General features: G+C 48.9%; 1 protein-coding gene across 1 annotated transcript in view; it reads right to left on the bottom strand.

Moving 5' to 3' along the window:
• Window positions 1-611: 611 nt before the first annotated feature.
• The window catches only part of USP18 (ubiquitin specific peptidase 18), a 27,201-nt gene continuing 14,902 nt past the window's right edge, over window positions 612-12,910 (bottom strand). The window contains exons 5-12 of the mRNA XM_015408412.1: window positions 12,736-12,881; window positions 11,852-11,931; window positions 8,360-8,506; window positions 8,092-8,187; window positions 7,597-7,767; window positions 5,174-5,305; window positions 2,781-2,830; window positions 612-1,736 (exon numbers count right to left, since the gene is read on the bottom strand). Of these exons, the coding sequence (XP_015263898.1) occupies window positions 1,679-1,736; window positions 2,781-2,830; window positions 5,174-5,305; window positions 7,597-7,767; window positions 8,092-8,187; window positions 8,360-8,506; window positions 11,852-11,931; window positions 12,736-12,881 (880 nt within the window). The 3' untranslated portion in view covers window positions 612-1,678. The remainder of the gene's footprint in view (window positions 1,737-2,780; window positions 2,831-5,173; window positions 5,306-7,596; window positions 7,768-8,091; window positions 8,188-8,359; window positions 8,507-11,851; window positions 11,932-12,735; window positions 12,882-12,910) is intronic.

Raw genomic sequence — 12,910 nt, 5'->3', positions numbered from 1 at the left:
TGTCCAATCTCCAGGTGAGGGCTGAAGATCACTCAGAATTACAACTGCTTTCCAGATGGCAGAGATCAGTTCCCCTGGAGAAAATGGTGGGCTCTGTATCCTTATATGCTGCTGAGGTGGCCCTCGTATGACAGCCAATGTGACGTAGCAGTCAAGGCTTCAGAGCACGGGAGAGGCTGCAGGTGTGGGGGGGTGGAAAGCTGAAGAGTGAGGGGGAAATAAAGGTAGGTTGATGATTGGCTGGGAAGGAGATAGGGTTGTCAACTCCAGGTGGGAAATTCCTGGAAATATGAGGGATGGAGCCTGGAGAGGGTGAGGTTTCAGGAGGCGTGGGACCTCGGACAGGTACAAAGCCATAGACTCCACCCTCCAAACCAACTATTCCCTTCTGGGGAACCATCGCCAATCTCCAGGGGAGGGCTGGAGATCACTTAGATTTACAACTGTTCTTTAGGTAGCAGAGATCAGTTCCTCTGGAGAAAATGGTGGACTCAGTGTCATTATACCCTGCTGAGGTCGCCACAGCAAATTGACACTGAGTGTCCAAGGCTGGGGCACCCGCTCAGAGCCTCTTTCTAGAGGCCGTTGTATTTATTTCTGCAACGGGCCTTTTTCCTAGTATTTCCATAAAACGATTCTGCTGCATTTAGATTCCTATGAAAATAGGATACATGGCAGTACTATGGCTATTTTCACAATAACTTACCACTTTATTTCTTCATATTAAATATTACTTCATATTAAATACTCTTTCTCCATGCCCCCCCTTCATTTATGACAGTTTTACATCGATACGCAAGATCACACAGATCTGGATTTCAAACATTTGAGTAGATAAAATAAAATGCTGATCACATATGAAACTCCTTTCCATACTGTTAAGTCAGAATGGAACCATTATCTGCTCAGCTATCTGTACTACTGATCATGCATCATCCTTTGCACCGTTAAGGGCCTTGGATGGCCAGAGGAAAACAACACTACCTTCCAGGGGCAGCGTATGGGACGACAGCACTGGATGCCCAACAAATACCGGTGGCTTTGACATTCATGAGTCGGGCGCAACCTTTGGATTCCTTGGCCCATTAAGAGGCTGTTCGCACGGGATGCCTGTTGAGCATGGTGGTGGGTATCTGTGGTGGCTCCTGAAAAGTAGGAGCTGTTTTATAAAAAGGTTGGTCTGGACTCTGGAGTCTGTGTAGGTAGAGACGGGATGCTGAACCTGAGGGCAGATCAGTCCTACCAATAAACTGGTTTTAACTCCTGTTACCCTTTCCAAGAAAAGCCTGGAACCCAATCCTGTGAAGGGGCAAACTTCTTAACAGAATTCTCACCCGACTAGAACTACTAGGATTCTCTCGTGAAGAACCCTGTAACTAGCAACCAGCAAAAAACCCATTCAAGGTTGTCTTGTAGACGCACCCTAAGAGAATGCCAGAAGGTGCTCTTCAGAGGAGATGTAGGATCCCTTTCTCCTGAACTGCCACATCTTGTTTTTGGGCCCGCAGGGGAAGTGATGCTTCAGCTATAGAGGAGGCCCTCTGGAAGGCCAAGACGGCATAGCTGTCCGAGACTCTCTGCAGGGAAAGGTGCTTCATACGCCAGCTCTGTCCCCCTCTGAGCGTAGTCACACCAGAACCTTTCAGAGTTATCCATGCATGATGAAAAACCGCATGGATCAGAATGCAGCTGCTGACTCTTTTTTCCGGTAAACCAGAAGGTAGGCTGTTTCACTCCTGTGGGAAGAAACAACAGCAAGTCCTATCCAATTAGCACACAGATTAGGCTGTGCTTAGTCCTCATTTCAGCATCCTACAGAGAGTGTGAAGTGGATGGCTGACAAAGGCAAGTCTACATTAGAGGAAGCAGCTATTAACTCAGCCCCATGTTGCACATTGCACAGCAAGAATGTTTGCACTTGTGAGTGACATGAAATACAAACAGGAAGCCAGCCAATAAGGGATCCTAGCTCATATCCACTGCATGTCCCCCTCTTGTCGTTAAACCCGCATCTTAGCAAAAAGACCATTAATATGGAAAGTGAATAATCAGCTCAGAGCCTGGCTGGAAGGGAATTCTCCTGTATGACTTCCTGCTCCTGTACGACTTCCTGAAACATGTGCTCTGCTGACTCTTAATGAATGAAGGCCAAAATAAAAATTCAATGCGCTTATTTCAAAGCTGGGGATGACCCAAGAGATTAAACAGCCATATTCTCGCACGAGTAGACCAACTCAAGAGCAGCCGGCAGTCAGAGGTTCCGGGATTGGAGCAAAAGGGTCCAAACAAAAGATTCCTCTGGCTTTTCTGGTACTGCCAAAGGACGTGCAGCCCACTATACGCCCCTCTCCTCTCTGCCTGTGTTAATACATAAAAGAGAATTCTCGCTTCCTTTACCACCACCCTCCAGCAACAGCCAGATCTCTAGACTAGCCAGTTAGCATTGCAACAGTGGGCTTTCGAATATGCCTCTGAAGCTCTGCAGGGAGCCACTTGGGGAGGGGGACATGTTGGGACAGGGAATGAAGTGGGAGGACATTAAAAGGATCAAGCATGCAACACTCCCCAACCGCCTTATGCAACGGCTCCTTTAAATACCAGTGAGGCTCTATTGCAGACATCAGGTGTCATTAACCCTCTCCCCCCACCTCATTCCATGTGATAAACTGGGCTAATTGGCACTTGGGGAGAAAGGTGAGGCCGCAATGTGCTAGCCCCTCCGACTGAGGTCCTTGGCCCTCGCACTCAGAAGAAGAGAGAAAGCAGATCGCTCTCCTTACCAGCGGAGACCCGCGTGGCCGTAGGTACACTTGACATCATCCCAGGACACCTGCAGGGTAGAAAGCACAAGTAGCACTCTGAACATCTTGGATCGAGAAAAAAAAATTAACATCAAGAGCACCGCACTTTACTTAATGATTGTTTTTATTGTGTAATGATTGTTTTATGATGTTTTAATTGTTGTTATGGCAATTGCCTTTGTTGTAGGCGCCCTGAGCCTGCTGAGGAGGGCAGGGTATAAATCTAACAAACAAATAAATAAATAAATAAACAGGGGTTCTTCAGAGCCCTGATCACATCCATCCTGCACGCGTGTCAATGCATGGGACACTGATCAAACCTTTTCTCATAAAGAGGATTTGTTAAACAGAGAGATACTGATGGTGGCCCTGATCTGGTTGGCCACGGTCAGCCCTAGACAGTAATTGGATGGAAGACCACCAAGGAACTCCGGTGTTACTATGCAGTGACAGTCAATGGCAATTAATAATGATCGTATGGCAGTGTGTTCCGTATAGGGAGATCCTAAGACTGTCTGGCAGCTAGCAATTCTAGCTCTTTAGTGTTATGCACCACTAGCAAGTTTGGTGTGGTGGTTAAGTGTGCGGACTCTAATCTGGGAGAACCGGGATTGTTCCCCCACTCCTCCACTTGCACCTGGCTGGATGACCTTGGGCAAGCCGTAGTTCTGTCAGAGCTGTCCTCTCAAGGACAGTTCTGGAAAGAGCTCTCTCGGCCCCACCTACCTCACAGGGTGTCTGTTGTGGGGAGGGGAAGGAGTTTGTAAGCCACTCTGAGACTCCAATCTCCTCCTCCTCCTCTTCTAGGAGGCAAGCCAGACTTATTTTGGGGGGCTGAGGGAGCTCTTGAAAGCGCTGTGACTGACCCAAGGTCACCCAGCTGGCTTCATGTGGAGCAGTGCAGAATCGAACCCGGTTCTCCAGATTAGTCTGTTGCTCTTAACCACTACACCACACTGGCTCTCAGTCAATGGTAAACCACCTCTGAACAGAGGTAGGTAGTCAATGGCAACCCACCTCTGCTCATCCCTTGCCCTGAGAACCCCATAACAGGTTGCCATAACTTGGCTGTGCCTTGACAGCGCTTTCCACTGCCATACTGATAGTCGCCTGGATCCAGCGATTCAGGCTTCCTGCATCCTGTAACAGCGTCCAGACCCAGGAAAAGAAGTTACAGGGTGGTGGGCCACAGCGGAAAGAGGGACAGGTACAAAACTGTTCCCGCTTCCATCCTCACCCCACTGGACTGCAGCGTGGCAATTATTTATTTTATTTTACAAAATTTATATCCCAAGTCTGCCCTCATAAGGGCCACCAGAGCGGCTAGCAAGTTAAAAAAAAAACCCCATACACAATAAAATTACATCTTAAAAACCATAAAAATCAACAAAAAGCACATCATTAAAACAATTTAAAACCAGAGCTAAAATACGTACACAAAATGTTGGGCAGGAAGGAGGGATCCCTGAGCAAATGCCAAGGGAAAACAACAACAACAACAAAAGGCCTCACCCGTTGTATTACTCTACATGTGTCTTCCCACCCTGGGAGCCAACTTTCCTCATGAAAGGAAGGGCTGCTGCAGGGGGGGATTTATTTTTATTTATTTACTTCATTTATTTTTGGCCTTTCTTCCTAGAGTTGTGGTAAGTCTTCTCCTCGCCTCCATTTTATCCTCACAACTACTCTGTGAGGTATTTATTTATTTATTCAATTTATACTCCGCCCTCCCCGCCGAAGCAGGCTCAGGTTAGGCCAAGAGTGTGTGAGTGGCCCAAGGTCACCCAGTGAACTTCCATATCAGAGTGGGGATTCAAACCTGGGTCCTCCAGATCCTGGCCCTATAGTCTAACCACTGTACCATACTGTCTCCCTGGGAAGATCCATGACCACCAGCAGTGTTCCCTCTAAGCTGAGTTAGTGTGAGCTAGCTCAGAGTTGGCTACTGCATAGATTAGTTTGCTCTGGAGCCCTCCTTCCTGAGCTGAGACAAAAAAGTGTGAGCCGGGGGCTAAAAAACTGTGAGCTATCTCACACTAACTCAGCTTAGAGGGAACACTGGTCTGCTGTCTTTTATAAACAAACCAGGGTGACCCATTTAACTAATATTTGTAAATCAGTCCCCACAGTTAAGGTCTGATCGAGTGTAAAAATCAAGAACGTGCATCCCAGAGAATGTAACAGCAGTGTAGTGCTTTGAATTGTACAAGTGTTCTGGCATGTGACTGAAAGGTCATCTACCTTTTCACGCTATGAGCTATGTCTGCACGTGTGTGACTAGAACTGGACTGGGCGCAGAGTCTGGTGCACAGATCCTGGGATGCAGGAATGGGGTGCTGGAGCAGCTCGAGATGGGGGTCTGGTTTCCTCACCTGACAGACGCTGGAGTCATTGAAGCAATACCACTTGTGTTCCATGAGACTCCAGATATAGGCGCAGTAGTGGCCACAGCGGGCTGATCCGGAGTGTGCGACCACTGCAAAGAGATCATACAACCCACTGCCCTGCAAAAAGCCATACAGAGAAGCTGTCAACACGAGCACAAACCAGATCCACAACTTTCCAAGAACTGAGGACTGCACTTACAGGGAGATTAGCCTCCTATCAAAGGATGGTGCTTCCACGGTTCAGGAGAGACAAAAAGAAAAATTACCTTACACAGAGAGTGATTCACTGCCAAAAGATATGGTGATAGCTGCAGGAATAAAGAGATTAAAAGGGGATTCGTGGAGGATAAGTCTAACAGTGGCTGCTAGCCGACTGAGGGGAACCTCCACATTCAGAGGCACTAATCCACTGAATCCCAGAGCCAGGAGGCACCATCAGGGGAAGCCCTCGGCCTCTATGCCCTGTTGCTGGCCCTCCAGGGGAACTGGCTGGCCACTGTGTGAGACAGGATGCTGGACCAGCGGGATCACTGGTCTGATCCAGCAGGGCTCTTCTTTTGTTCTTATGTTGTTCTTATGAACCACCTAGATGGCTACTGTGGACAGACTTATTCCCCAAATTGCACTGTACCTGGACAGTTCCAATGACAACCTTCCAAGGACTAATGTCTTGCCTGCAGTCAATTCTCCTTTTCCTGCACACCCCACTCAAGAGAAACGTCCACAAAAGATGCCCACAAAAGGCACTATGGCTGGAAGTTACAGACAGCACCAGCAGCTCCTGGCTAACGTGGAAGACGATGACCTCTGCCCTGCAGCCATCAGCCATTTCAGACAGTGGGTGGTCATGGCAACGGGTGAGGGATAGGCTAGGTCTGGAGAGCACCCTCTGCAGTCAGGTGGTCCCCAAATTCCAGCTTCTCCATCAGCTACCTGCGTTTCTAACATGCTGGCCTAGCTTCCAGCATGGAAGTGTGCAGGAATGTGTTTTTATGGCATGGCATGGCATGGCTATAGAGGCCATCTGGGCCTCACCATTTGGCTTCAACAGGAAATCAACACAGCAGGGTATCAGCAAGAGACATTCCAGGGGAAGACATGAAACTTTTAGAAATCAATATTTCTATACACCAACTGGAATAGCTCAGACCAGTCTCAGCTTGTCAGAGCTTGGAACCCAAGAAGAGTTGGCCCCAATTAGAATTTGCATGGGAGACCAGCAAGGAAGAGAAGAGGAGGAGGAGGAGATTGGAGTTACACCCCGCCTTTCACTACCTGAAGGCGTCTCAGAGTGGTTTACAATCCCTTTCCCTCCCCACAACAGACACCCTGTGAGGTTAGGTGGCACTGAGAGAGCTCTTTCGAGAACTGCCCTTAAGAGAATAGTTCTGAGAGAACTTGTGACTGACCCAAGGTCACACCAGCAGCTGCATGCAGCTGAGTGGGGAATCAAACCCAGTTCTCCCAGATTAGAGTCCATGCTCTTAACCACTACACCAAATGGGCTCTCAGACCAGGGCTGCTATAAGAACATAAGAGAAGTCATGTTGGATCAGGCCAACGGCCCATCCAGTCCAAAACTCAGTGCCCAAAACCCAGGTGCAATCAGGAGGTTCACCAGTGGGGCCAGAACTCTAGAAGCCCTCCCACTGTGGCCCCCCAAGCACCAAGAATACAGAGCATCACTGCCCCAGATATACCTTGTGGCTAATAGCCACTGATGGACTTCTGCTCCATATGTTTATCCAATCCCTTCTTGAAGCTGTCTGTGCTTGTAGCCGCCACCACTTCCTGTGGCAGTGAATTCCATGTGTTAATGACTCTTTGGGTGAAGAAGCACTATGTAGAGGAAGGCAATGGCAAACTACCTGCGAACGTCTCTTGCCTTGAAAACCCCATGGGGGTGGCACCATAAGTTGCTAAGTTGGGACACGACAGCACTTAGTTTATTATTATGTAACTTGGTGCCGATTGCTCTGAGAGCAGTGCTCTCTGTTGCCTAAAATCTTGGGAGCTGGTTTAGGGTGGAGACTAATATGGGAAATCCTCAGTTCAAATCTCACCCACCCTTAAACTTACAGAGCCTCAGCTATTTCTAGGACATACTCCAGAAATTTTGTTAAACTCTCTTAACTGGCCACTATCAGAATGGAGATTTAATCGGATCACTGTTGTTGTACTTTCAAATTATCACTGCTCACACAGGAAGCTTCAAGGAACAAAGCATTAAGAACAGAAGATAAGCCATGTTGGATCAGGCCAGTGGCCCATCCAGTCCAACAGTCTGTGTCACACAGTGGCCAAAACCCAGGTGCCATCAGGAGGTCCACCAGTGGGGCCATTTCAGCACTTCTGAATTCTGTTTTCTGCATTCCTAGCTAGAATTATGACAGAAATAAGTAATCCACCTCTTCCGGAAAGTCTGGCTGATATTGCTCTCGCGTCAGGATCTGCCTGAAATCTAGATTCTGAGGGAACGACAAGTAATGGCCGATCTTCTGAGTGTCGTTGCCATGCTTGGAACAGAAACGTTTCAGGTGCAATGTCAGGGTCTGAGGTAGACAGGTTACTTTCATGCCCTGCAAGTCAGCAGACAGAAATAATCAATACTGGAGCATGGAATGCAGATCCACAGGAGAGAGTCATGACTTGAGCTAAGAAAAGATGGGACAATCTATGACAGAAGATCTGGATCTGGTGGTTTCATGCAGGATACCTGTCTGGCGACAAGCTCACCCTAAAAGGGAAAAGCCATGAAATGCCAAAGAGGTATTTGTGAATTTCCTGCACTGTGCGGGAGTTGGACTAGATGACACTGGAAGTCCCTTCCAACTCTAGGATTCTAGAGAGGAGGCAACCCTCCCCCCTGCCTCAGCAGCACTTGGGATGGATACCCAGTTTACCTGCAAACACACTGTTTTCTTGTCACACCGCTTACAGTGACACATGTTGTCCCCCGTCAGATGTTCTGGTGCAAAGAAGCAATGCAACGAATCTTCCTGCAAGCACAGTGGGAGGATTCGATTAGGCAAAGAGCACAGCTAAGGCCCCCTGAACCCCGCTTTAATTTTTTCTTCTGTAAATGCAGAACAGGCTAGAGTGCCTGTCTGTCTGTCTATCTCTATACATACACATACGTGTCTGCACTCTGCAATGGAGCACTAAGCTTACCAAGGTCCTGACCCGATGAGAATCGTGACTGAACATTGGGAGGGGAAGCATCAGCATGTTGCTGTTCTTCTTTGTCTCCAGCAAGCATTTCTGACACACCAAATACTCTTGCAAGCGGATGGTATACAGGTCTGCCAGACTTTCAGCCTTAAAGGAAAGGGGGGTGGGGGGAAGAGAGACAACCACGAAGCAAGTAAATAACATTATCAACGGTGAACAATAACGGCAACAGAGTTAGAAAACAGCAAGAGTCAAGGAGCACCTTAAAAAGGTAAAGGTTCCCTTGCTCGAAAGCCAGTCGAATCCGACTCTAGGGTTGCGGTGCTCATCTCCGTTTCCAAGCCGAAGAGCCAGCGCTGTCCGAAGACGTTTCCGTGGTCATGTGGCCGGCATGACTAAACACCAAGGCGCACGGAACGCTGTTACCTTCCCACCGAAGTGGTACCTATTTATCTACTTGCAATTTCTTGCTTTCGAACTGCTAGGTTGGCAGGAGCTGGAACTAGAGACGGGAGCTAACTCCCTCATGCGGCACACTCGGGTCTCGAACTGCTGAACTACCGACCTTCCACAGCCTGCAGTTCAGCGTCTTAACCACTTGAGCCACCGCAGCTCCTCTACTGTACGTACTGCTACAGACAGGCTAATATGGCTCCCCATTCTGCAACACAGTTTGTTCTTGTATATGCTGCACCAAGACCCATCTGAGAAAGGCCTTCATGCTTGTCTAATTCTAAGCCTTTTAAATTTTCATCGCCAGGGAGGGTTGCCAGCAACTTGGGGAGGAAACAGTCCTGTTCCTTCGTATGTGTAAAGTGGCGTCAAGTCTTAGCTGACCTATGGCCACTTGAGAGGTTTTCAAGGCAAGAGACGAACAGAGGTGGCTGGCCACGGCCTGCCTCTGCAGAGCAGCCCTGGACTCCCTTGGCAACCACCCACTCAAACCCCAGCCAGGGCCGACCCTGCTTAGCTTCCGAGATCTCATGAGATCGGGCTAGCCTGAGCTACCCAGGTCAGGCCCTGTCCTTTTAATAAATGCTTAATGAGTAGAAGTGGGCAGCTGAAGTTTTCAAGGCATGGAAAGCAGTTAAATAGCAAGTTACAGGGTTGCCAACTCTGTGTTGGGAAATACCTGTAGATTGGCGGGGTAGAGCCTGGAGAGGGCAGGGTTTGGGGTGGGGAGGGACCTCAGCATGGTATAATGCCATAGAGCCCACTGCCCAAAGCAGTCATCTGCTCCAGGACAACTAATTTTGGTCATCTGGAGATCAGTTGTCATAGCTGGAGATCTCCTGGTGCCAACTGGAGGTTGGCAATGTTTGGGGGAGGGGGAGGTTTGTTAAGGAGTTCAGTGAGGCCTCCTGCTAGAGAGCTCACCCTCCAAAGCAACCCTTTTCTCCATGGGGACTGATCTCTGTAGTCTGGAGATCATTTGTAATTCAGGGAGATGTCCAGGCCTTCCCTTTCCCAACCCCTTTCCATTCCAAAGCTGCTTCCCATTTAACACTTTAACTGATTAACACTTCGATTGACCCACAGCCTCTTGGGTCTCCCAACTTGGGAGTTCTAGTTCTAATTCCTTTTGCTATGGTTGCCGTAAGGCCAGCTGAGAACTACAACTCCCAAGATGCAACACATCAGAAGTGGGATGTAAGAATGGAGTGGGATGTAAGAATGGAGAAGCCGGTGTGATGGGCCAATAGGACGCCAAGGCACTTCCCCAGTGGCCAATGGGAGAGTAGGTGAGTTGTCGCCAGTTTAGCTTACCTTTTTAAATATATATGATTATATGGTGTACACAACGGCAAAGATTAAAAACATAAGGTCTGAATATCAGACTGCACAGAACATCTACCAAGAGTTGCAATAAGGTGGACTTTATTGCAACTCTTGGTTGATGACACACACATCCAGAGATATTGGAAATTTTATACCAGATTGTTATATCATTGAAGATTTTTGTTTTGAGTACAGTTACCATTAGAAGGATTCCATGGACTGCTTTATAAATTTTCAACAACCGCTCAACATATGAGAAAGCAACACCTGGTCTGGATATACACACATACATACATCCTAGGAGTAAAGCTCGTTGTGGAGGAAGACAACGAGCCCTAGCACGGTGCAACAGAGGCGCTCCCCATCTCCCAATCTCCCCCCTGCGCAACCCCCCGGAGTTGGGGGGGCGAGAGAGTGGCTGGGTGACCTCCAGCAGCCAGTGAGAGGCCAGCCAGCTGCATGTAGGTGGCAGCGGCAGCAGGATCGGGCGCAGCCGGAGGCGGGCGCCGCGCACTGGAGTGGGCAGCGCAGCCAATGTCCAGGCGCAGGGCAGCAGGGAGCCTGTAGCCGGGCTCAGGTGAGGGCAGCGGCAGGATCGGGGTGAGCCCCCCCACTCTGGAGCGGCCGGGCCGCCCGTCGTCAGATCGCACGGAGGCCGGGCGGCGATGCGCGTTCAGGCAAGGGTGGCAGGCATGGGCCACAGCCCCTCGGTGGCACGCGCAGCCCTTCCGTCATCAGGCCGCACGCAGCACGGCTGGCTATGGGCACTCGGGAGAGGACGGACATAGTGGCTGTTTGGGTGGCAGAGCAAGACTCCGCCACGGTGTCTTCAAATTGTGGGGCACATTCGCCCCGGCACCGCATCTTTGGGCAGGTGTCAGAGACTGTGGCCAGTGGCCAGCGTCCCTGGAGTGAGTGGCGGCTGGCTCAGGCTACAGCTGAGGGAGCGCATCGAGCATGGCCACACCAAAGCAGCTCTCTCTTCGAATCGCAGGACACGTTCACTCCGGTGCCGCCTCTGTGGGCGGGGGCAGAGACCGCGGCCAGTGGCTGGCGTCCCTGGCGTGAGTGGCAGCCACCTCAGCCTATGGCTGAGGGAGCGCATCGAGCGTGCTCACCCCAAATTAGCATTATACACACACACACACACACACTTCTGAATCTGTGTCTTTTTGAAATAGTATATATTATTAACCACTGAGGAAGGCCTTAGAAACTGAAACATGTATGGTCTTATTAGTCATTTGATGTATTCATCAACTGTGTATATGAAATGATCAATTTTGTATGTGAAATTACTACAGCTGATGTAAAGCTCATGTTGATATTTTGATAATATTTCACTTGAGGTAGCTTGATTCTTGCAGCATTATCGGTATATTTTGGGCTGAGTTTGTTTCCCCCTTTTCCTTCACTTGCATGTGCTGTTATATCATTTTGGGGTGGCTGTGCCCACCATGGTGTGTCAGAATTCCAAAGATGCCCGCAGGCTCAAAAAGGTTGGGCACCCCAGCTGTATTGTACCTCGTAGGGTGTAGAGCGCGGCTAGCAAAGCTGTAACTTTCATGAGTTCTAGAATATTGGTACTGAAATCAAATAACTAAGAAGAACGAGCACAAATATTACACAGAACCTAGGCTGATTCCAGAACTTTTAAGAACGAAGACTGAGATTAGCAACAGCATGTTCCTTTTTACAAAACCAGGAACTTACCAGATGTGAATTTGTGATTTGACTCTTAATTAGGTTCCAGAGGATCAGGAAGAGTTGGGAAGCATCATAGAGAACGAACACTGAACGAACAGGAGAAGATACAGTTTAGCATCATGGATCTTTGTTTCCTGTGAGCACCTCCCAAATTCCAACATTCTACCCATCACCTCTCCTTAATCCTCCCCCAGCATTCCATCACTGAACAGAGAGCTCTTCCACATCCTCATTTTCATCACTTGTCTCTATTGCTTCATTTTTTTGGTGTAGCGGTTAAGCCAGTTTGGTGTAGTGGCTAAGAGCACAGGCTATAATCTGGGAGAATAGCGTTTGATTCCCCACTCTTCCACTTGCAGCTGCTGGTGTGACCTTGGATCAGTCACAAGTTCTCTCAAGAGCAGTTCTCTCTCAAGAGCTCTCTCAGCCCCACCTACCTCACAGGGTGTCTGTTGGGGGGAGGGGAAGGGAAAGGAGATTGTAAGCCGCTCTGAGACTTCGAGTGAAGGGTGAGATATAAATCCAATCTCTTCTTCTTTTCTGCACGTTTTGCTCTCTAGTGGTCAATTCAATATTACATTGCTGTATGTCTGGCATTAAAACCTGCAGTTTAAATCGGCAAGGAAATGTGCTGGACATACAGAGAAGTAGTATCGAACTGACCACTAGAGGGAGCAAAACACATGTGGAAAAGGACACCCCCCACCCAAACAACAGAGATACACAAGCAACAAAAATGAGGATACAGAACAGCCCGCAACCTAAACTGTAGTATTTTGCCACCATGCCCAATCTATTGCATTTTCCCATTCTTCAGTTACATGGGGAGGAGGATGAAAAGCAACCCTGTCCCGCCGGTGATTGGAAGAAACCCTCCAGTTGCTCCTTACATCTGACTCGATGCTCTGAAAGACACTTGGCAAGACCTGTGGGGTGCACTGATTTGTGTTTGCCCCGCTGCATCGCCTCCAAAAGCAAGAGCATTTGGTAAGGGACACTCTGTTTCTGCTCCACAGCGTCAAACGGCACTTTGATCCTGCAACAGAGAGGATAGGGACCATGACC

This window comes from Gekko japonicus, unplaced genomic scaffold (assembly GCF_001447785.1).
Source record: "Gekko japonicus isolate JY-2015 unplaced genomic scaffold, Gekko_japonicus_V1.1 scaffold748, whole genome shotgun sequence".
In the NCBI taxonomy this organism is placed as follows: Eukaryota; Metazoa; Chordata; class Lepidosauria; order Squamata; family Gekkonidae; genus Gekko; species Gekko japonicus.
The sequence above is the reverse complement of the archived record's forward strand: the minus strand, read 5'-3'. Positions and strand labels throughout refer to the sequence as shown.